We start from the raw sequence: 25,210 nt of genomic DNA, 5'->3' as shown, positions 1-25,210 counted from the left end.
AAACGTCGTGACTTTACGTATTTCTTCTGGGTTAATAATTGTAAGAGTACGAACAAAAAAAAAAAAATCAAAAAACACATCCGCGCTATCTCTTGTGAACTCTCTTGTAATATTTAAAAATTTACATATGCAAAAACGCAGTACATTTCTGCTTTAAATATCTTATCCAAGTCGATCGGATATATTATCGCGAGTACCTTTGATACTCTTTCTCGCATATTCTTTCAGGTAAATGCTCGCAAAAATTTTCGCTGTTTTATCGCAATAAAAGTCTGATCAAAATAGGACTTTCGTAGAAGACATTTATTCGTCCGTATTATTCTCTTTATGTGATGTTTTTTTTTTTTTATTATTATTATTATTATTAATATTATTATTATTATCATCATCACCATCATCATCATCATCATCATCATTATTATTATTATTATTTGATATTATTTTAATTCCTTACAGACATCATTTTCTCTCTCTCTCTCTCTCTCTCTCTCTTTCTCTACATACGATATATACAAAATCTAAATCTTAAAAAAACTAATCTTAGAGACTGAAACATTCGAATAACATGACTTAATGATTTTTAACGAGTGTCACTAATTCAAATGTCAAGTCAATATAAGATCGATTCGATGACAACGACTCTACGCTATCTCTAAACTTTCTTAATTAGTTTAGAAATACGAAAGTTTTTCTCTTCGATCGAGATTATGTTCCTGAAAGAAAAGAGACGAGAATAATCGCATCTAGTCTCTCGACTTTCAGTCGTTTGATTAAATGCAATTGTATTTAATGGAGAATCGATGAGAAGTAAAAAAGAAAAAAAAAAAAAAAAGAAATTCGTAAGTAGAAATTTTCTTTCTTTTTTTTTCTCTCTCTCTCTCTCTCTCTTTCATCTTATCTTTTAATATCTTACAAAATAGACACCTAGAAGTCCAGGTTTGGTCTCTTTTTTTGTGATATTTTTTACATTAAAAAAAAAAAAAAAAAAAAAAAAAATTGCATTTACTCAAACTCAATCGTTTCGTCGAATAAATACAACAAAAATACGTTTTGCAATTTTCATTCAGACGCATCGCGATCGATTTTGCCGTTTGAACGACAATGATCTTATCGATTTGTAAAACGACGAAATCGAATCGGCAAAGGATCTATGGGAATTCTAAAATTATTTAAGTATCGTCAGTCTTTTTATCGGAAAGTCGTCGTGCAATCACGTTCGTCGCTACCGTCGGAACATTCGAGGAATCCATTGCAGACTCGGGATTTGGGTAAGCATTCGCCCAATGGACATCTGTGTCCTTTACAGGAGGCTATCGAGGACGGTACATCGTTTTTCGAGATGATAACACGTTCGATGTACGATAGATAATGATGAACTTTCGTATAAACACCAGGCCTTCCAGGTCTGGCACAACCATATCCGTTTGAAGTGATACCTAAATAAATAAAATGAAATCATCTTAAGATTCTTATAAAATATCATTAGGTTTTGTATAAGCGAGTATTGAGATGTTACCATGAATGGTATATTTATTGTCAGATCCTGAACAAACCAAAGGACCACCGCTGTCACCCAAACATGCATCCCTTCCGCCATCTTTTAATCCAGCACAAAGCATTCCTGATGTGATTCTATACAACGGTAAGAAGATTGTTTTCCTTCGGCATTCCTCCGTTGATATCAGAGGCAGTTGGACTTCTTGCAAAGTATCAGCTATTGAACGAAAAAAAAAAAAATATATATATATATATCATCGCAAAAAGACTTGCATTTAGATGTATAGATACGAGATTATGAGTACGTACGAAATATTCTGCCGATCTCAAACAATTGTCCCCAACCGGTGACAGTGCAAGTAGTCCCACTTTTTGGTTCGTTCTGCGGAAGGCATACCGGTCTGACGTAATCACTGAACGTAACCGATCTTTCGAGTCTAAGAAGAGCTATGTCGTTAATGAATCCATTATCAATGTAATCCGGATGAAGGACGATGTGATCCAGTCGTAAAAGTTGCTCGTGTGGACTTGGAAAGCTTCCTCTTCTAGTAGCACCTATCCTTGCAACCCAATATTCGTCGAGAGCACTAAAATAATATAATTTTTGCGTTGTTTCAAAGAGAGAAAAAAAGATAAATTTTTCTCTTAGTTCATCGCTCGTATCGTCATTTCTTTCTTTCTTTCTTTTTTTTTTTTTTTTTTTTTTTTTTATCGTCCTAAGACATTACTTGCTTTTATAAGAGGCTGGATAAATACGAAATGCTTCAAACTTATCCATTTTATTATCTCGTTGAAAAATGTAGCAAGCACTTTGGTTCCCGATTGGTCGACAAATCACGATAGGTAAGGAGAAATTGTCATGGCTTACCGATAAAAGCAGTGGGCTGCAGAGAGAATCCATTTGTCATTGATAAGAGCTCCTCCGCATTGATAATCACCTTCCTTGTAGAGAGCTACTTGCCACGGCCAACTTCCTGCCGATGAACTGCCGCCCCCGACGATCCTGGAACGACGAGAAACGTGCAATCTATTTCAGTGAATCCAGTTGATTCATAGAACTCGATTTTTGTACAACACATATCTCAAATTTAACGATCTATGTACACGTAAAAGTTTCTCACTTCTTTTGGTATATAATTATATGAAAAACTGGTTCAATGGATATACCTTGCCTGCGACGGAGCCTGCGTCCTTATTCCACATTCGAGATTCTTGCACTTGACCTTGAGAACTTGGCCGCTCGGACAGTTGGACGGCTTGAAGGTTAACACGGTTTTGTCGGACGGTTTCTCGTTAAATGAGAGTACGTAATAAGAATTGCCGGAGGATGGATTTTCATCCAGGACTCTTTCGACTCTCTCGTAATCTCTGATAAGTCAGAAAAAATTTCCTTGTTTCTCTTTTAAAGCTTCTCACGTTAGAAAGAGAAAAAGAAAAGGAAGAAAAAAAGTCAAATCATAACTTACTGATACGTGATTGCTTTGCAGACTGCTCTACCAAGATCCTCGATGCTCCAAGTAGTCTGTTTTTCCTGACGAAAATTGTTCGTAGAATTTAAGCAAAGTTTCCCCCACTTTCCATTTTTTCTTATATTTAGATAACCTTTGTCATTGTAACCATTCAGTTCTTTTTTAAATCCTTGCGTGGAGGTTATCAGAGAATCTTCTTTCGCGTGAAAAGACGTTCTATCAACGAGACTGTTTCTCAAATTCAAGGATATTTCTCTTCCTGATACGAGATTCGGAGAATTCGTTGGTTCATCCGGTAAAATGGTCGTTTCTACGACGGACCCATAGGTTTCTCTGCTCGATGGAAGGTCAAAGGAATCAGGAAGGGTGGTTGTTTTTGATAAGGTGGATTCAACTGCTTCTTGATCGAACGGTACATCTCGATTGTTCTCCGAATCGTACGAATAATCTTCCGACTTGACGAAGACATCGTCACTTTCATTTTTACTTTCCAAAATTATGCTTTTATTTTTTAACTCGTCAGCTACTTTTTTATAATCTTCAACGTATTCCTCGATCAGTGCGGCACATTTCTTTTCATCCTCTCCAGTAGGACAGTCTCGGAAACCATCGCAAACCTTGCTCTGATCCACACAGTACCTGCTGTTACCGCAAACGAACTGACCCTCGACACACCAATCTGTCAACACGGAAATGAGACAGTATTTTTTAAGTCTTGATTTAGGCGAATGCAATGCAATTATTTTGAGATGATATCGATTAGTTAATCACCACAATCTGTTTCGTCGGAATAATCCCAACAATCCGCTGTACCATCGCATATCTTTTGTTGTAGAAGTTGTGCCTTTAAAAAGTCCGCGCACGTACAGCTGGCCTCGTCTTCCGAATTCGAACATTCGCCAAGCATATTGCATCTCGCACTGGATGGCAAACATTTGCCGTCGTTGCACTGGAAGCCCCCCCCTTGACAGTTATCTGTGAAAAATATACGATCTTCATCAATGATTCGGATGATCGAGGATCGATATTTTGAAATAATCCCAAAATAGTTTCTATCAGTTATTACCAGTCATAAATACAGGACTTTCTTCGTTCGTCTGATTTGCTTGATGTTTTAAATCATCTTCTTCAACTTTGTTCATTATCTTCGTGAGAATCCTTACGCCGTCTCGACTCAATGTGAACAGAGCACTGCCATTTTTCAACGTTTCATTTCCCATCGCTACGTCCGCGATCTTTTTCAATTCATCAAAATTTTGTAAGAATCTTTGATCATTCGATGGTGATGATCCTTCTTTAATTTTAGAATTCAGATTATCTAAGGATATGTTCGATGAATTTTTGTGAATCGTCACGATAGGTTTGTCATGGGTTCTTACTTCCGCTAATTGCTTCAATTTGTCCAAAAGATATCGATTCTCTTCTAACGTCGAAATTTTCCTATCAGAAGTTTGTATCTTTATCGGATCGGCGTTTAGTTTTTCTTCCTTGAACGAACGTTTTTCTTCCGTATTTTCTAACGAATGCTTTTCCAATTTCGTATTAGAGTCGGAATGAATAATAGGAGGAGAAGTTGAATTAGTTACGACGAATCTGAGAACAACTCGATCAGGATTTTGTTTGGACGATATCTTTGTACTAACAGAAGTTACAACTTCGACGATTTGTTCGATGTGAGTATGTTTGTTATCGGAAGAATTTGTCGCATTATTCGTTTCTATACCATCGACGAGTTTTCCTTTGGAAAGATTGGAATTACGTTTGTTGTTATCCCTTTCTAAACCCTGAAGACCAAACAATTGTTCCAGTAACGCTGTTTCGTCTAATCGTTCCACGGAATTCTTATTCGCGGATGTTTTTTCCGAAGGTTTCGTGACTTTCTCATTTTCAATTTTAGGTCTTGGTCTGATGGGCCTGCCAACTCCAGTGTTACTTTTAACAGGTGCTAAGGTCACCAAATTTTCAACAACGTAGGCCTTCAACGTGTCATTGTAGATTTTTTTACGTGTACCTGGTGTAGTTGTCAAGTGAGGATTAATCGAAACATTTTCTCCCCTATTCGCTGAATTTTTACTATCAAAATCATTCGTACTTTCTTCATCCGTTTGATTGGGAACATGTTGTAGAGTATCAACTTCGATGAAGGTAGAATTTCTCGAAACGTTGGACGTTAGCTTTTCCGATATAACTTCTTTATTTCCTTCGTCCTTCATGATCAATTTCTGTCCATTGTTATAAGATGGATGTAACAGTTCCGAATAAATTTCGGTCGTACTTAGTTTAAGAATCTTCTCGTCGTCTATCATTTCTTCGCCGTTCAATTTCGTTGGTTTCGTTGATTCGGCCAATTCGATATTTGCGATTTTAACGGATGACTCTGCACTTGTATTTTTTCGATCAGCGTTAATCATCTCGGTGGCTTCTTTAATATTCATCGACGTTATCCACTTATCCTTTATCTCTGCCTTTTCGATATGTTTGTTATCATTGTTATTGACGGACGATGAAATTTTTGTATTCTGATTGGGTGATATCAATGGGAGCCTTTTGTTATCATCTTCTGAAACAATTGCCGATGTAATTTTGTCAACAGGAATGGTATGTCGAAAGGGTTTTAAAGTTCCAGGATTTTCTATGAGACTGGGCCTAACCGCGCTACCACTTAGATCAGGACTTCGGTAGCTCGTATAAATCGGTCTCTGATCGACCTTTCTGTCGCGTAAAGCGTCGTTTTGTTCTTTGTCGAGTGCCTCGATTCCACTTAATCGACTTCTCGTTTCTAAATTTTCTTCTACATCGGGAACAGGTTCGGCGATACCGATTCCGGACACTGATTCCGGATCTGATTCCTCTGTCAAAGAAGGCTTAGATTTGACTGTTTGGAGATTCCATCTTGAAGCGATGGAACTCATTGTCGATGAAGAATTTTCCTTTGGCTCGTTCGTCGAGTTCGCCAGTTCGATTTTCGTTCTGGTTTGATCGATCGTCTGATAATAATGTTGTTTCGCACCATCAGCTTTGGTCAATTCCGAAGAAGTACTCAATCGTAGATCATAAGTTTCGGATGGTAATTGACCGGACACTTCGATGCTCGGCCTGTTGAAAGTTTCAGCCGCAGGTGTCGGTGCTGTAAACACGTTACCATCGTCCATCAATCCTGGAATCTTGTTCTTGAATTTACCGTTTACTCTAAAATTCACCATATCTTCGGGTACGATTCTGTCGTGCGGAAAATCAGTATCTTCCTCGTCCAATGTACTCATACCTGGTACATCCATGCGCGTATTCAAAGGATCTAAACTTTCAGGAATTCGATTAGGCAATTTTGGATTGTCAATGACCTTATCCTGAATATTGTACGTTGAATTTTTGACAGTCGAATCGATATCAATGTTACCTGACGATACTGTGGTTTCCGGTAATAATTTCAATTCGGTATTAACGTATCCAGGAACTATTGGTTTCCAAGGTGACGTTTCAAAATCTGGCTTGTGAAAATCATTAAAGATCACGCTGTTTGTACTACTCGTAGTAGTGGACGACACTTTTATGGAAGATAAAGTAATTTCCTTTTGGTGATCAATTGTCTCGGTCGTTACACCGATTCTATTCGTTGTTCTGTCCTTCGTCGTGGTAGAAATTGGTTCTGCAGAAGTTAATTCTAATTTCGTAGTATCCTCGATCTTCGAAACAGTACTCTTTAAAACTTCGTCCAATTGCGAAATCTTACTAAAGTTTTTAACATTGGACTCGATCTTAACATCTATTTTAGTAGAATTCTTCATAGTTTCGTTGATCTTCGTCGCCTTATAAGTTCCTTGAATCGTTGGAATATTATTGAAATCGATTTCAGGTTCGCTAGATTCTATCTTCGTTGGTTTAGACTTTGGTTTGGTGCCCGTTATAAGAGGACTCGTTCTATTTGGTCGAAGGAGACCATTTTTCGTTATCATAGCATTTCTCTGCTGATTCGTCTGTTTCTGATTCGTCGCTATCTCCTGACTTATTCCTAAGTAAATTAAATGCAAGATTTCGATAACAATAATCGAATGACAATGACATATTAAAAATGTTTATCTATGTAGTTGCTTACGTTTGACGTTTATACTGGCGAGATCTAATTCCAGATCCTTGAATAAAGAGGACAACGAATAAGTTTCCTTAGCTATTATATCCTCTATCGTATCTTCGATATTCGTGATGGATCTCGGTATCTTCCTTCTGTCTAAGTATAGCCTAAAGAAGACCTTAAATGTACCATTCTCAAATTTGTCTATAATCGTTTGCTTGTAAGCTGGACTCAAAACGCTTCTTCTGAACAACAATTCGAACTGAAATAACAATGACAATAGCTCGTACTTAACTGATCAATAAACGTTTACATAATTATATTTCTATTTCTATTGAAATTCTAATATCTTACAATATTTTTGTACTTTCTTTCCTTATCTCGAAACACCATACTCGTGTTCAACTTCAACATCGGATTATACCTTTCTCCCTTAATTACTCTGAAATTGCAATAGAATCCAACGATCGCTGAAAATGAATAAAAGAAAATATTTTATCCTTGATAAGATTCCTTTTGCGATTTCTAACGGATCATATTTAAATAAAGATACTAACCATTTTTGGAATCGTTCCTCAATGCTGAAACACGAACGTTTTAATTTTCGTCTCTTTCATTTACGTTTATTACGTAAAGGATTAATAGAGAAAAATAGAAAATAACAAAATAACGACGATATGAAGGAAAACTTACCACCCAACCAGAGTGCAAGTCCGGCGATCGCAAGTACAGCGATTAATACGAGCATCGCCGATATTATCAGCATCGCGCTACCGATTTTCCACGTCGAATTGCCATTTTGTTTTTTCGTTGGATGTGCTGGTACCCTTGACCATGTAGATCGTGGTGGAAAGTAATAGTCGCTCTGTAAAATGACATAATTTCGTAAGAATTTGGTACGATCGAAATCGTCGAACAATTTACGTGAAGAGAATTGCTGTCTTTATCAAAGTGAATCGATCGATACGATCAAGCGATCCATCGATCGTGATCTCTTTAAACGAGGCTATACCTTCCTGTCTCGGCCATTACGTTATTATTATTCTTTTTTTTTTTTTTTTTTCTTACGTTCACATGCATCTTCTCGGAGAAAGAGAGAGACCCAACCAAGCGTCGCGATATACGATGTCCAATAACGTGTACATGTAATAAATTTAGCTCCTTGGATGGCAATTCCCCCCGTTAACGGTACCAACTGCTCGCGTTAGTGGAATGCGTGAAAATAAGGAGAAAAAAAATGAAGGAAAAGAAATTCAGTCGAAATTATGGACGCGTCACATTCGACGGATCTTTGAGAAAATAATGGTCTCTCTCTCTCTCTCTCTCTCTCTCTCTCTGATCACGCGACATCATCGCTCAATAAGATGTTTCAAAGAATTGATTTGTTAACGCTATGCGTAAATATGTATGGTTATATTCAAGGCGAGTAGAGATTGAACAAAGTATTGATTTAGATGTATGTAAAATAAAAAAAAATTATTAATCATTCTCTTCAATTCAAGAACGATATGGAAATAATATCTGAGATAAAATAATAATTCCTCGTGATAATGACCTAAGGTCGTCAAGGTCTGATTATTCGGTTAAAGTCGATGTCCTAAGAAATAAGGTGTAATCTCGTTCGTTTCAATCGAGATTACGAATATTACGGAACCGGAGTATGCCAGAGTGATATTTGTCACGCTCTTCCGCGATGCTGTAAGATTATAAACGCACCGCGCTCCGTGAAATCATAGAGTGGATCTATGCGAATAAAAGTTTCTTAGAAAGAAGGCCTTTGAATATAACTTGGAAACGGTCTCCTGTCCATTAAAGAAAGATATTTTAGAAACGTGTTCGATACAGAAAAAAAAGAAAGAAAAAAATATTCATTATAAAATCGATTGACCGACGTAACATAAATATTGTGAGATGAGTGAAAGAGAGAGAGAGAGAGAGAATAACGATCTTGTACAAGGCCGCAAGATCGATACGCTCGTATTTTTTCATTCCTTATTTTTTTCACTTTTTTTTATAAGAAGCACCAGTGTAACATCTTCGTATTTATTGTATTACGTGCTCGAGTGACGTAAGTGACCATCCTCCAAAGGGTCCATCCAAAAAAAGAGAAAGATAGCTGGAGAGAGAGAGAGAGAGAGACAAGCGCGCGTGCGAGCGAACGCGTTTTAAAGAATTAATATTCGCACGAGTCAATGGCCGTCTACCAAAGATCATTGACTTTCTTCAAGATGATCAATTTCATAACGAAACAAACATAAAGAATATAATAATAATAATAATAATAATAATAATAATAACGATAATAATGTTGAAACTATTAAACGCGATGTACGTAAAACCTTGATAGACAAGATTTATTAATCGAATACGATTTGGTCGTTGAAAGGTATCCATACGTCATGAAGATAGATAGATAAATGGTTTTATCTTCGAAAGAATCCTCTTAAACTTGACCTCGTCTTCACGATTCGTTGATTCGTTGGAATGTATGGTTGCTGAGAGAATGTTAAAGAACATTCCGTGAAAAGCTAATAGCCTACTATATGGAATACGATCGATAGATCCAATTCACCGTATTGATCAGACAGCGAGAGAGAGAGAGAGAAAAAGATTAGAACATTGGTTAGATACTTAGGAGGTCAATCGTATCAGAAATATCATAGTGGATTTAATGGAACAACACCGTTATCGAGTTTATCCATGATTGTCGTGATTCGATGAAAAGTACTAAGAAGAGAGTATTTTCATTTTTATTATTTTTTTTTTATCCCCTTCCTTCTCCTCCTTCTTCTTTTTCTTCCTTCTCTTTTTCTTCTTTTTGTCTTATTTTTCCGTCTCGCTCGCGTACTCAGCAGCACGTGCCGTACCGGTCATCAAGATGGTCAGAGGATAGAGGAAAGAACCGTTGCTAACCAACGCTTGGCATCGAAGATCGTCGAAAAGCCTAAAGGCGAGCTTCAAAGAAAACTTTGTTTTTTTTTTTTTCTCTTTCTCTATCTCTCTCTGTGTGTATCCTTCTATCCTTCTCGTTCATTCTCGAATACACGTAGGAACGCACCTTCGTTCTACTTTCCTTCGTTCGCTGGCTCATCGTAATTAACGGGACGCATTTGTACGACAGAAGGTGTGCGATGGGCGTGGATCGGAACTGCCTCGATCGGTATGTATCTATAACGAAGATCGATCGATCGATCTCCCCTCGCGATAAATCGTCCGATTATAATGATTATTACCTTGTAAAATTTCTTGGAAACAAAATTGGAAGATTTCGAAGGATTATCTTTATGTATATTTATTTCCATTATAGTTGTCTCGTTTTATTCGCAACGAAGCGTTACTTTGTTAATGTAATATATTTATAGAACTTATGATCGATGGTTTTCTCTTTCTCTTGCGTTTTCTTTTTTCTTTTTTCTTTTTTCTCTTCAAATCTTCTACACACGTATGCACATAGTGCATACTTTGCTGAAAGTATCATCGTCATCTCTTTATAATACGATCGAATTAAGCTAACATAATCATCGTATATTATTCCTGAATTGTCGCGTAATTATCGCGAAGAAGCAATTATCTTGGAATAATAGCTTCGATAATTGTGAGATATGATCGAACGAAGATATCGAAAGGGGACGCCACTATGTTTTCATTTTTTATAGTAATCTCATTTTCGCATAAGACATTATTCCGAAGGTAGGTTTCATGGGAATAACGTTCTGGTAAATCCATATACATACATAGAATAACGTGTATACGTATACACATAGGTGGACTTCTTCGCAATGAGGATCGTCGTACAAAGGAGTCGTTTATGCGTTTCTCGTCGAAGGACGAGCTGCACTTGGTCTACGCGTTGTTGGCAAGTCAGAGAAAATGCCATTAGAGCCGCCATTAGAGCCACCATTACCGTCGACATTCGATATCGATGCTCCCTTGACACGCTCCGGAATAAAATCTCGTAGAATCATCGGCAAATAGAAACCCATATGCGGTTTTCTCTCTCTCTCTCTCTCTCTCTCTCTCTCTCTCTCTCCCTTTCTCGTTAAGAGAAATACGTCAATGCGATTATACGATCGAAAAGTGGAATACAATGAGGCAATTATATCGTATTAGGATAGATCTTTCAATGGATCCAAGAAATATTTAAATAGTTCTTGAAACTGAATGACTGTGTTCTATTAAAAGAAAAAGAAGAAAAAAAGAAAAAGAAAAAAACGTTTGATATAATTCGATTCATAAAATTCACCGACGGAATGTTCTCACATATTGTTTCTTTTATCTTTTCTCAAAACTTCATTATAAATTTCTTTTCAAGGGAAGCGCGCGAAAGAACGTTGTGAATGGAAAAAAAGAAGATATCAAAAAAAAAAAAAAAAAAAAGAAAGAAAAAAAGAAAAAAGGGGAAAAAAAAGGAAAAAAAAAACGAAAAGAAAGAAAAAAGACGAGAAAACAAAACGAAACGAAACAAAACAAAAAAAAAGAAAAAGTATAAGAAAAAGGAAAAAATTCGAAGCATTTATGTCGCGTTACCGAGCATATCCAACTATGTGGATCACAAAGCGTGGTAACAGCTAGACTATTCTCGAAAAGGCCATTAGCTTCGGCATCGCGAAAGTGCTTTATGACGAGAATAATGTAACATACTCGAGACTTATATACGCGGAAGCAACTCGATTCGCCGCGCGACACCGCACAAATGTCTCTCTCTCTCTCTCTCTCTCTCTCTCTGTTCAACTTGGCGAACAACTTTTATACGTTTATTAATCGTCCTACTAATGGTCCACCGAATTAAGAGGACCTTTTCTGGCAACGCAACGAATTGCCTGCATTCTCTCGGTTAATGTCACGATTTAATTCAAAAGAAAATTCAATAAATTTTTGTTAAAGCACTATCATTTTTTTTTTGATAGGTACAAATAAATTTCTTTTCTTGTCTTCTCTTTTTTTTTTTTTTTTTTTTTTCTTTTTTCTTCCGATTTCATTCCTTCGTAATAATTTGATAGGTTTTCGTTGGAACGTAGAGAAGAGTTACCGGCGCACAGCTTTTTCATAGTCTCTAACGCGAGGCTATAAACGATGTGCCGCGGATGGTACTACTACTCGTCGGACTAGTTTATCCACAATTACTGAAAGTAAGAGCAATGGAACGCGGAGGGTAAAAGGAGAGAAAAAAAAAAGAAGAAGAAAATGAAAAAGAAATAAGAAGTAAGAAGTAAAATGATCGGAAGGGGAAAAGGAGAGAAAAAGTGGACGACGATCGGTCGATCGATCTGTTCGACCCTGAGGACGAGCCTGAATAAATACTTAAGGGACAAGAGAGAACGTATTTGAGAATGTATCTTTGCATTTTCATGGAACACGTGTAATTATGGGTTTATGGTAATTAAATCGTTTATACCTTTGGTATATATCTTTGTCTCGAAATTAACGGAGTTATTAAAAACAAAACAAAACAAAACAAAAAAAAAAGAGGAATGAATGAAATATATCTATAATATTCTCAAATCGTTTAACGTCGTATTAGTACATACATATATATCTAAATACATACTCGATGTCAAGTTACTAACACGAATCTGTAAAACATCGAAGATTCTGAATCTACTGTAACTAAGCGCATTGCTTCACCGATAGAAACAGGATCACACAGCGGATGCTCGTTTCTCAGGGAGTTTATTACAAGGAAAAGGAAAGAGAGAGAGAGAGAGAGAGAGAGAGAGAGAGAGAGAGAGTCTTCCTCATAGTAAGTATCTTACATTCTTGATTAGAACTTGGTTAGAACGACAACGATAACGCGCGACGACGACACGACTATGAAAAAGACAAAAAAGACTATGAAGTCTGGAACAAAAAGAAGAAAGAAAGAAGTCGAGAGAAAAAAAAAAGAACAGGGATAAGAGACTATCGATACAGGTGGTATATGCTAGTGCAGGTGCTTGGTCCATGACCTGGGCGGAGTCATTTCACGGCCTTCGAAGGGACGGCAAAGAAGAAAACGTAAAATAGAAGTAGAAGGAGGAGGATGAAGATGAGGAGGAAGAGGAGGAGGAGAAGATGAGACCGCGAAGAGTGGCGAGGGAGTGCAAAGATCTTTCAAGGACGCCACCGTACCTCTTTGCCGTCCTTGTCTCGCTTAATGAGAAACCCTATGAACGCACGTCTACGTACATTCGCGTGTAGGTACGCGTTGTAACGCTCGTTCAGGGTCGAATCTTTCTTTTAGTAGAGGATAACTACTTGATTTGAAAATGTATCCTTAAGATATATTTTCGTTAGTTCTGCATGCGGCTAATGACGGACGAACGATCGGGATGCCTCCCATTGAATGAATTAAATTAAAATAACGTACGTTCGTTTTGGCGTAAGAAGGAAAGAAGAAAGAAAATTAATAAAAGAATTAAAAAAAAAAAAAAAAAAAATGAAAGAAAGAAAAAAAAGATTCAATGGCCCGACAAAAAGAAGCAAAACTTCTCGATGACATTAAGAAAATTGTTATGAATTTTTTCGATCTGTAAATGCTGCCACTCGTGTCTTTGACCTGCACGAGTAAGATAATACAAAAAGGAAAAGAGAGAAAGAGAAAGGAGATATCCAGTCTTCTTCTCTCGACTCCGGGACATTTCTTTGCCAAGGTTGTAGTAATGAAGGCTAGTTACCTACGTACGCAAAGCCAACCCATAATAGCCAAGAGTCGATAGGCCGCATCCCCCTGATTTATCACTAACATCCTGATTTATTTCCCTTTGCCGCTGATTAATCTACCTTGCGGCTTCGGTGACGACCGTTTCAAGTTCATACGTTTCCTTCTCGTCGGCCGTACGTCACGCTCGCTTTAACAACCGCGATATCCGTACGTCATTTCGTTTGTCTTACTCCGTAAACGAGAATGTGTTCGGTACCCGTGACCATTCTATGGAATAAATTTATCCATCGAAAACACTTATTCTCACACCATATAACATGTTATTACATCTAATTCGTAATTCTCAAGAATATAATAATTTGTAATAATTTATTGTTAATAATCGATTAAGAGAGAAAAAAAAAAAAAAAAGGTGGAAAAGAAAAAAGGGAAAAGAAAAAAATCTCTTCGTACGTATAGCTCGTTATCGTTAAGACAACACGTAGAATTAATTTAAACGATGTACATGTTCTCACGCATTATATACATATAATAAATAAGGATATCTTTTAAAATGGTCTTTCCTCACAATGAACGTAGATCGCGACCCTTATATCGCTCATTTAATTGCCTTAACCGTCGAGTCCTGTGGTAAAAGATCTAAACTATTTCATCGCATCCTCACCTTTTATTCGCGAGAAAATTCATTCGCGATCATCGAGATAATATTCTTCGAACACCGAAAGGATTCTTACATTTCCAAGATTGGAACATCGCATTCCTTCGTCTTCCTATTGAATCGTTCGAAATTGATCATTTCAGTGAAGACAGAAACTTTCAATCTTTCTTTCTTTCTTCCTATTCTTAATCCTTCCATTATATATCCTATGCCATTGAGATTTATAAATGAGATCTTCTTTGATCTCGCCGCAATTGAGATCTTTGCGCATGGTGAAATCAAGACAAGGTCGATTTTAAATTCATTCGATCGATGACGAATTTTTGACCATCGATCGAGAGGATGATCCATCTGTTTGTTACAAAAGTAAATAGAGGAAGTTCTTTTCTTGATGCACGAATATCAAACGCGATCGTTGATTAACATAAACGTACGTGCTTCCGCCGTATCTTTTCTAGCTGGCCGTGAACACTTCGTCGGCGTAACGTGAGAAATATTCCAATCGAAATCGTGATTCATCATCGCGAATTTAATTAACCGTAAGGACGATCGAATCTACGGTTGTATAACATATATCATAAATATGTCTTACGAATGATGAAAAATATATATATATGCAACTGAGAAAGAGAGAGACTCTATAATAATAAGAAGTTGCTTGAGTTAATTGGCAAGGGTAGGTAATTCGTAACGAATGTTTTTCTCTTGAGATTTTTTTCCTTTTTCTTTCTTCTTTCCTCTTTTTTTTTCCTTTTCTTTCTCTCTCTCTCTCTCTCTCTCTCTCTCTCATTTTCACAACCAATACGATTAACCACAAAGTAATTACCAGTGATTCAGTGAACAATTAGAGTCAATGCATGCACGCATATTATTCGCCGAGGCGCGACGGCTTCCGTGTAACGACTAGACATAAAAGTTTATCATAGATAGCCGTTAGTTTGTTATCGCGAAAGACTAATATCATCGATTTGCGGTTTCATTGAGAAAGAAAGTAAATATTATAATAGACGTAATCGTGATTGATAATAAATATCTATATCACGTAGGAAAGAAGTTAACTATAAAGTTAACTAATAAATATTGCTAGGATGTTAATCGAAATAATATGCGATCAAACGTAAATCAATGCGATGGATGATTACAAATTAGCTAATTTCAATAATAATCGATGTTATACGAGTTAAACTTCCGTTTCCTTGATGTCTATATTATTTTTATAAGATAGACATATATCTATTTTAAGAAAGAAAACTATCTAACGAATTTAATGATAAAGATTATACATTATATAGTCTATCCTTTTTTTTAAGTTCGAAAAGGTTGCCGACCCAACGTCGTCTAAACTAAAGCAATAGGGAGGCAAGCGGACATGAGTCGCGCGTATCTCAGCCTCTCCCTTCTTGATTTACAACTTGGCGGAAGGTAGGGAGACTTCGGGGTCGTGACGTAACTATACTTGAATTGACCTCGTGAGTTTCTCAGGACCCCAACCGTTTTAGATCCAGGATTTCCAGGCACTGCGGGTCATCCTGGAACTTCCATGCTGGGTGCTCCCTTCTCTTCCTTCATCATCATCATCATCATCATCATCTTCTTCTTCTTCTTCTTCTTCTTCTTCTTCTTCTTCTTCTACGCTCACGTTCTCTCTCTCTCTCTCTCTCTCTCTCTCTCTCTCTCTCTCTTTCGTTCTTCGTCTCTTACAATGCTATGCAAATCCGTACCTCGCTGACTAGACTACAACATCGTGCCCTGAGGACTCACGAGATCGAAAATGTAGCATCTCGAGTGTTCCTTCCTTCGTTCCTTCTTTTCTTCCTTCCTTTCTTTCTTTCTTGTTTTTTTTTTATTTTTTTTTTTTTTTACTTCTTTCTTATTTTTTTTTTTCTTTTTTTTCCTTTTTACGAACCTCCACGAAATTACACGTGTTTGTATCGAGTCTTACCTTCCTTAATACCTTTACTTAAAGTAAGTACCTTATGTCATATCATAAACGTATCCTAATCGATGGATATTTGATAATTTACGGACCGATCATGTTTCATCCATTCGAAATTATTCATTATCGATAATACTGTTACCTTCTGTTGAATACAACTCGAATAAATTACGATCGAACGTGCCATTATTATGAGAAACTATCAGCCTTCAGAAAGAAATAAACTCATGCTCGTAGATAGATCATAGATAAAGAGCATTGGAGTTATCTAATCGCTCCTTAAGATCGTACTATTGGAATCGTATAGTTACAGTTAGAACCTGTAGTATAATACAGTGCGAGAGGATAAAATTTTATCGATGTATGATGATGGTCCTATGTTCAGTTGGTCACTTGTTCGTATTAATTATCCAACCGTCTAGATAATTATCCGATAATATATTATACTCAGCGTTATATTATATCTGTTATATTTCTCTTTGTTTTTGACGATGCACGTTGCATAGAATATCATCAAAAGCCAATATTCACAGTCATTCAGAGAGTTCATCGAACCTAACTGTAAAGCCATTGTAATGATCGTGGCTAAACAAAAAGGAAAGGCCATTGAGTGGACAGGCCTCGTGGCTCATTAACGAACCAATTTAATTATCTCATACGAGTTATAATAAATTAATCCTCGAAGGGGAAGAAAGAGTGTTTCTGGTCTTTTCTTTTCTTCATCCCACGTTTCATTTAAGTACTTGGTTACTTAAGTAATATAAAAATTATCGCAAGACTTACGCAAATTGTAAACGAGAACAAAGAATCTCGAGAGATAATCGTTAGAAAAAAGTTTCTTAAGTTAAGTAGCTAGATATAGGATAGTTACGTACTTATAATCCATGCTCATAATAGATGGTATGATAATAGTAAAAGAGAATAGTGCTGACGAAACTCTAGGAATAAGGGGGAACATGGTAATGGACCGTCCTCTTCTACGAATACGTGGCCTTTCCTCGAGCATCGTGAATGGGAAAGGATCGTGGATCGCGTGCAAGAACCGAAGGATCAAGATCGCGATCGCATACCGAGCGTAACCAACGATCGATCCAAGTTTTAACGCTCGAGGTCAGGTGCGTGGTACTCATAGCCAATAGCGTTTTCAAAATCGATCCATGCTTATCCCTTTCTTACGAGAAATATAAGATCGTTTGAAGATATCGATCTTAATGGATCCATAATGGCTAGACATGAAAACTTTTTACGAATACGTGACGTTTCGTACGATTCGTCCATTTTTTTTTCAATCGGGATAAAATATATCAAGATTCTTTTTTCTTTCTTTTCTTTTCTCTTTTTTCTTCTTTTACAAGAAAACGAGTACTCATAGTCGTTATATCGATCGCAATGTTTGTTGACCTTGGTCGTCCTTTAATTCAATATGTTTTTAATTCACTTCTCTCTCTCTCTCTCTCTCTCTCTTTTTCTCTCTTTCTTTGGACACATAAGCATGTACATACATATACATACATTCATTAGATATTCCGGAGCAAAGTATGCCAGAGAAATAACAGTACTTATCGTCGTGTAAGGAGACACAAAGAGACAGAGAGATAGACAGGCAGAGAGAGAGAGAGAGAGAGAGAGAGAGAGAGAGAGAGAGAGAGAGAGAGAGGGAGAGAGGGAGAAAAACGGTCCATCTCTCTTCGGTGGTCCTAGCTAAGCAGTTAGGTCAGTGCCACCTTGGATTTAGTGTCACTTTAACTCCGTATACCGGATCGAGACGATGACGAAGGGAATGAAGAAGAGAGAAAGAGAGACGAGATTTGCGGTCTGTCTGCGGTCGAGTCAACATAAGATTGGCTTGTCTCGTCTCTGAGGTAACAGCTTGCTATAAGAAATGGGAAGGGATGAGGAAAAATAAAAGAAAGAGAGAAAGAAGGAAAGCAAACGAGACGATCTCTCTCCATCCATATATATACAACATAGTCTCTCTCTCTCTCTCTCTCTCTCTCTCTGTCTGTCTTTCTGTCTTTCTTTCTTTCTTTCTTTCTTCCTCCTTACCTGTCTTTTTCTTTTACTCGCCTTTGAATGATCCTCAATCATAGGAATATCTCTCGAACGATTCTTTTCTCAATGGATTCTCGCCTCGAGCGTTTTCGATACCTATGATTCATATTTTTTAAACTCCCATAACATAAGAATAGTTTAAACGATCCCATGTAACCCGGAACAATCATTTTTGATAACCCATACTTATCATTCGTTAAGGTTTACGAACGCATCTCTCTCATATCGATTTCTACATTTTCTCACAGCGATCGATTACTTACTTGTTTTACTGCGAGAAGTACCGTATCGTCATTAACGATGAATTACGAGACGATCCGATTTAAGGATAACATCGATTATCCTCCCTTTATAACCCTTCTCTCTCTCTCTCTCTCTCTCTCTTTCTCTCCCATCATCTCCCCGTCGTTATGTTCCAAATTAATTAATTTCGACGAGATATTTTGTCGATAAATCGATTGGATGCATTTTATCGGCTGGTTACATGACGTTGCATGTCTCGTGAAAAAGAAAAAGAGAAAGAGAAGCACAAGATTTATCTTGAACGGTATTGCGGGAGAGTCGTAAAGTTTACAATGTGACCGAGCAAGCGTGCCGCTCGTGAAAAGAGAAAGAGAGAGAGAGAGAGAGAGAGAGAGAGAGAGAAAAAGAGAAAGAAAAAAAGAAAGCACACGCGAAAGATTATTGGTATTATCCTCTTCAAAGACGTCCACAAGCAGATATCGATTTGTCTGGACCACAAATTCCTGTGGTCGCTTGGTCTCTTCGCAAAAAGGACATAGAAATAGTTCTCTCTCTCTCTCTCTCTCTTTCTCTTTCATATATCCTTCTCTTTAAGCTTTACGCACGGGCGGTCCAACAGGGTCCTTCTTCGTCGTCGTAAGAATCGTTTATAAACGATCGAAAGGAATGTAGTGGTGGTGATGGTGGTGGTGGTCATAGAAGAAAGAGAAAGATACGGAGTCAGTTTCGTTCGGAGTCACGAACGCGATCGCGAGATCGCCCGATAAGATTCTTCGAGAAGACGACATGGAAACGACCTTGATCCGAATACCCTTTGCCCGGTTCCCTTATCCCGTCCTACCCTTCTTCGAATGGAATTTAAATCCTCCTCGATTCTTCGCCATTCAAGTTGGTCTCGCATATTTTCGTCTTCGTTTGTCATTGTTGTCCCTTCGATAAAGCTGGCTCGTCACTTCCCGTCGTTTTTATTATAGTTGTTAAACCAGCATGGTTAGAAAGAGAAAGAGAGAGAGAGAGAGAGAGAGAGAGAGAGAGAGAGAGAGGTTTCTTTTCTCTAAAGGGATTTGCGGTTGGTCGAAGCTCCGACGATCGATGAGACGCTCTGTCGAGACTTTATACGATCGCATGCTTACTCCAAGGTCAATGATCCTTCGCGGGCTAGATCATGCGTATCGAGGAAATGACTCTGTTTTTCTTTTTTTGTTCCCATTTTTCTTTTCTTTTTCTTATGACTTCGAAAGAACCATGTTCGTTCCTTCGACCATACACGGTTTCAACTATTTCAATTTGTTCTCGGAAAATTTAACTTTACACTTTTGTTACTTACTTCTTTTTCACGAGCATAGGAAGAAGAAAAAAAAAAAAGAAAAGGAAAAAAGAAATGTAAGACAGAGAAGAGAGAGAAAAAAAAAGAAAAAGAAAAAATACATAATCGCGCGAGTCCACTCACGTGATAGATAGATGGTGGTAAGTCTGGTATTTCGTTTAACCTGGAATCCATTACATACGTGCTTTACTATCCCGGAAGATACGAGATAATTATAATCTCGCTCTATGATTTTGCCGCGGCGAGTAAGCACATCGTTATCGTTACGATTATCGTTTGTGGTTGACTTTACGATAACGGTAACGTGAGAGTAACCTCGAACGACTTTTACCATTTACGCTCGTACGTTCGTTCATTGGACCTTATTAAATTCATAAATGGGATGAAAAGATTTTAAAGAAATTAAACAACGACGCGCGATTTGACTCGGAATCGAATAAAGAGAAATCCTTCATTGATACATTTCATTGAGAAATTATTTATGCGAAAGATTTCATTGAATGAAAGGATGAATGGAAGAAAAGTGAAAAAAAAAAGTAGAAAGAAAGAAAGAAAGAAAAGAGAAGAAAAAGAAAGTTGTCGATTTAGAAAGAGAAAAAAAGGAAGAGGAGGAAAAAAAAAGAAAGAAGAAAGAAAAAAAAAAGGAAAAAGAACATTGGATCATCATCTTCACGCGATACCAAGCGAAGAGAACTTATGTAACGCTTTCATGCAAGACAAGGCCAAGGTTTTCGCGATGAGTCAAGCAAGTAAGTAAGTAAGTAAGTAAGTACACGTGTGGTCTCGCGCAACTAAGTATCTCCTCGCGTTTTATACGCGAGCCACGAATGCCATCTTTAATAGTACTCTATAGAAACAGCGATATCTCGTTTTCTCGATATCCTTTTCTTTTTTTTTTTTGTTTTCAGGAAGAAAAAAGAAAAAAAAAGTATCCTATCCACCCCTACTCTTACCCCCCACTCCCATTCTCATCACCCACCATCATACAGACCATACCGATTTCATACTTGAATTTTTTCAAACGAATTATTCTTTCGTAATTGTTCTACGTATTATGGAATAAGAGATAGTATGCAAACGATGAAGAAGGGATTCTACTTTACCATGAAAAAGGACCACCCTGAACGATCGGTTTCGTGCTAAAGAAATTGTAGATATACCACGTGAAAGGATATAAAACTACTCTTCTCCAAAGGATACCCTTGGGAATGAGAAGAAAAGAAGGGAAAAGAAGAGGTATAAATAACAGCTAGGTGGATAAACGCAGAATAGGGATCGTTTGTTCTCTCTCCCTCTCTCTTTCTCTCTCTCTCTCTCTCTCTCTCTCTCTCTTCTGCATAATAAGAGATCGCGATGGTTGTTCGAACGATAAAGGATGAAATGGTAGGTACTTGCATAAATAGAAGAAGAAGAGGAAGAAGGAGAAGAAGGAGAAAGAAAAAAAAAAAGGAAGGAAAAGAGAAAAAAGGAAAAGAAAAAAAAAATCTCCACCTACGATGTAAGGACAATCGTCCTTGTATATAGTCCTTATGGGTTATCCACAATACATGCTCCAGAGTATCTATCTATTTTTCTACTTTGAGATTTTTACGGAAAATCCAAATCTTTTTTTTCGATCGAATAAAATAGATTAGTTAAATGTTTATGTTAGATATTAATTCTGTTTGTTTTCTCTCTCTCTCTCTCTCTCTCTCTCTCTCTCTCTCTCTAATGGTTAAGTCATACACGCACAATTCAAAGTTTACACCCTCGAAGAGCAGGTAAGTACCTATCTACCTAACCTTCCTTTCTTTTTAAAAGTAAGAAATACAGAGAGACTTCGAAACCTAAATAAAGAACTTGAAAAGGACAAAGGATGTGACTGCATTAAAGGATAAATACGTTCCTTTTACTTCCTCTCCTTTTATTTCCTCTCTACAATTCGAAAGAGAAAAGACAGAAATGATTTCCCTCCACTTTCAGAAGCAAAGGTCGGATATATATATATATATATATATATACATATATATATATATAAGAAGAGAGGTATGAGAGGGTCGCGATGGGTGCGTCAAACGTTCGACTTTATATGTCTGCGGGGTGGTCCCGAAGTTTTCTTCCTCGCGGATATAGTACGTGGATACATGCCGTCCTTTAAGCGAACGCTCGTTTAATAACGATTTATGGTGGCGTAAACTGTAACCCCCTTCGTTGGTCGTCTCCTTACCTTACCTTTAACTTCGTCTATACACAAAGGAGACGTTAAGGGCGGAGGGAGGGAGGGAGGGAGGAAAGAAGGGTAAGGGTACGTACGCGACTTCGACGAGTATTAATATTTTTTTTTCTTTTTTTTCTTTTCTAAATAACAACTGAAACAGGACTTTGACGTATTTGTTTATTTTTTTTGTTCTCTCTCTCTCTCTCTCTCTCTGTCTCTTTCTCTCATGCTATCTCGCGTACTTGCCTCGAATATTTTTTCTTTTAAGATATAAGTTTCCTTGTTCATTCTTAATTTAATATTTTAGTTCTTTTTCTTTCCCTTTCTTCTTTTTTCTTCATACGCGTGAAACTTACTTATACTTACTATGTAATATAATTATCCTTATTAGGTATACTGATATATTATATGTATACTACGTAGACGTTATTTGAAATGTTAATTTAATTGCATGGTTATATACTCGTCTATCGTGAGTACAAGCTTTGTTATTATTTTCTTGCTATCTCTCTTTCTCTCTCTCTCTCTCTCTCTCTCTCTCTCTCTCTCTCTCTCTCTCTCTCTCTCTCTCTCTCTTTCTCTTTATCTGTGCTGTGAAATACATGTTGTTTATTTCTTTTTTGTTTTCTTTTATCGTTTCTTAGAAAATTAGTTACAAGTGAGGAATTCGATCGAAGAAGGATGTCTCTCTCCTCACTTTCATTGGTAAACTCGTCGAATTACCACCGATATAGTTAAACGAGTATCACTCAGGTGGCAGAGGTCGAGAAACGAGGAAATTCGTCCAACGAGTTCCAAAGAAGGTAAACGAGGAAGCATTTCGTCACCGTTATCTGTCACTCTCGTTGTTAATCGATCGATCCATCGTTCTCGTTAAGAGCGAATGTGCATCGAGTTTATTAAAAAAAAAAAAAAAACAAAAGAAAGAAAGAAGAATAAAAAATAAAAAGAAAAAATATCATATAAATAAATAATTTAAAGAATTACGTAATAAGGATTTTATATATTCGGTGTTAAGAATTAAATGCAGCAATTAAAAGTAATTAAAATGTTTCTTTGCCGAATAAAGAGAAATCAAATTCATTGAAGGATAAATTTTCCTTTAAGGAAAAACTTAACTGGTACTCGTTCGCAAAACCTAGATATCTATAAACTAGTTTATTCGTGAAAGATAAACATCGTAATTATCCTATTTTCGAGAGGATCAAAGATCGAAACGTTTACGATATATTTAGATATATATGTATATATATATATATATATACATATGAGGTATATATATATATATATATACCTCAGAAAGTATTTTATAAATTTCTGTGTAACGAGTTATCGTTGAAAATAAGTTAGACTCGAGCTGACCAGATTGATTACCATCATTCGATGAAATCGTTCTGTCGTAATGACAGTTCAATGCAATATCATGATAATTTCCAATGGCAAGTATCCGTGAATTGTCATTATCCGATATCGAAGTATGTTTTATCGTAGACATTACGTTATTATTATTCTTCGACGTTCTTATTATTATACTTAAAGGTATTAAAGTCTTAAGTTAATAAAACTGTAATTGTTCGTGGATAAATCTCGTACGTTTAAATACATAGATATATAAATATATGAATGAAAAATACGAAACAATAAAAATCTTATTAATTCGTGGATTAAATTTTTAACGATAAAATGACTTTGTTAAGCTTATAACAATGAAAGAAAGGAATGAAAGAAAGAGAATCGAAGATTCTATAGTTGGTATGTGCGCGTACATACATACATACATACATACATATGTACGTATGGTACATACATATGTATATATATATATTCACATATATTACGTAGGCGTTCACGCGTACAATTTACTCCGAAGTAAGTACTTACGTCGCGTTTCTCATAATAAATTATTAATGATTGCCCGGAGGAACGAGTTTCATAGTCACGTTTTGCGACTTAATTATCTCACTCGCAATTCACGGAGTACCGTTTTCGAAGAAAACACTTCTTTCCGTGCATACAAATCGATTCTAATCTTCCAATCTCTTTATCTCTCTTTCTCTCTCTCTCTCTCTCTCTTTTCTTTCTCTTTTGTGCATACAATTCTAGGACGTCAGCAGGCTTGGACGTCGACATGTTTTAACGTCCCGCGTTAGTGAGTGACCTCAAAGAGGTATAATCACAAAAGAAATATAAAGACTTACTTGATAAGGGTAAGTGCCGCTTCTGTAATAACTGCTGGTAGTCAAAGCCGGATGGCTTTTACTGCTGCCACACATGGAAGCCATTTTTTCAAGATGATATTCTCCTCCCTTCGATATGTATAGATATATCTATATATCTGCAGGTATCTATTTCTATCTGTCTATTCGTCTATCTTCGAAGAAATAAAAAGAAGGAGCACGTAAAATCTTGATGAAAACTTCAACTTGGGCGCATTTTCGTTTGTTCGTTTTTTAACATAGATCGTAGAGAAGGAAATATCAAAACTTTTGGTTATCTTCTCATCGTGCACTCTTCTAGATCGAGGTACGTCCTCTTTACTCTTGACGACATATACGGCACACATTCGAAGGAGTGGATCTTTGCGAAGGTATGTAGGTACTTTTGCTGGCACAGCTCGACTCGTACTCGACTCGACTCGACTCGCCTCGACTCGACTTGACTTGACTTGACTCGACTCGACTCGACTCGACTCACGGACTCGACTCACGCGGGAGAACAACCGTAAGTCGGCCGATTACGACTTTCGTACAAGGCCACGGAGGTGCGCGATTTTTTTCGAATGTCCACGGAAGAAGTACCGTTAAGCATTAAAAGTGTATTGAAATCAATTTGATCCCTTCGAGGAATTTCTCTCGTTCATCGAAATATATTTCTCTCGTACGATTTCTTTCTCTTTTTCTTTCCCTTTTCTATTGGTAACGTCGAACTGTCGAAATATTCGAATCGAAATACATTCCGTACCTGCGGAAATGCCTGTAGAACGATTACGAACCTATCGGTTCGATGCTTTAACCTATTCTGAGGTGAGCTCCCGCGTTTCTCGTTGGCGGAGAAGAAACGAGGCAAGGCAGAAGTCGAAGCGGATGGCACGCAACCATACCAACGTCCTTCCTCCGGGACGG

At 37.1% G+C, this 25,210-nt stretch overlaps 1 protein-coding gene across 2 annotated transcripts; it reads right to left on the bottom strand.

Moving 5' to 3' along the window:
* Positions 1-403: 403 nt before the first annotated feature.
* Positions 404-25,210, bottom strand: LOC124952644. Of its 2 annotated transcripts, none has more exons than XM_047502808.1 (13): positions 24,287-25,210; positions 7,729-7,900; positions 7,593-7,616; positions 7,390-7,505; positions 7,060-7,297; positions 4,033-6,975; positions 3,738-3,959; positions 2,964-3,645; positions 2,665-2,865; positions 2,366-2,500; positions 1,807-2,084; positions 1,517-1,714; positions 404-1,436 (listed from the first exon to the last, which is right to left on the bottom strand). In XM_047502808.1, the coding sequence occupies exons 1-13, from the start codon at positions 24,368-24,370 to the stop codon at positions 1,189-1,191; spliced, it is 5,541 nt and encodes a 1,846-aa protein (XP_047358764.1). In that variant the 5' UTR covers positions 24,371-25,210; the 3' UTR covers positions 404-1,188. The 2 variants fall into 2 exon arrangements, with proteins under 2 accessions (XP_047358764.1, XP_047358766.1); XM_047502810.1 differs by having other exon boundaries at positions 3,738-3,941.

Source organism: Vespa velutina, chromosome 10 (assembly GCF_912470025.1).
Source record: "Vespa velutina chromosome 10, iVesVel2.1, whole genome shotgun sequence".
Taxonomy (NCBI): Eukaryota; Metazoa; Arthropoda; class Insecta; order Hymenoptera; family Vespidae; genus Vespa; species Vespa velutina.
Note: the sequence above shows the minus strand (reverse complement) of the source record. Positions and strands in the feature narration are given on the sequence as shown.

Bases quoted from the DNA above. Each gene is read 5' to 3' on its own strand.
- LOC124952644 (XM_047502808.1), bottom strand. From the start codon at position 24,370: ATGGCTTCCATGTGTGGCAGCAGTAAAAGCCATCCGGCTTTGACTACC. The intron at 2,866-2,963 runs GTAAGTTATGAT...CTGACTTATCAG, and splicing joins TGCAAAGCAATCACGTATCA to AGATTACGAGAGAGTCGAAA. The intron at 2,501-2,664 runs GTATATCCATTG...TCGTCGTTCCAG, and splicing joins CAGGCTCCGTCGCAGGCAAG to GATCGTCGGGGGCGGCAGTT.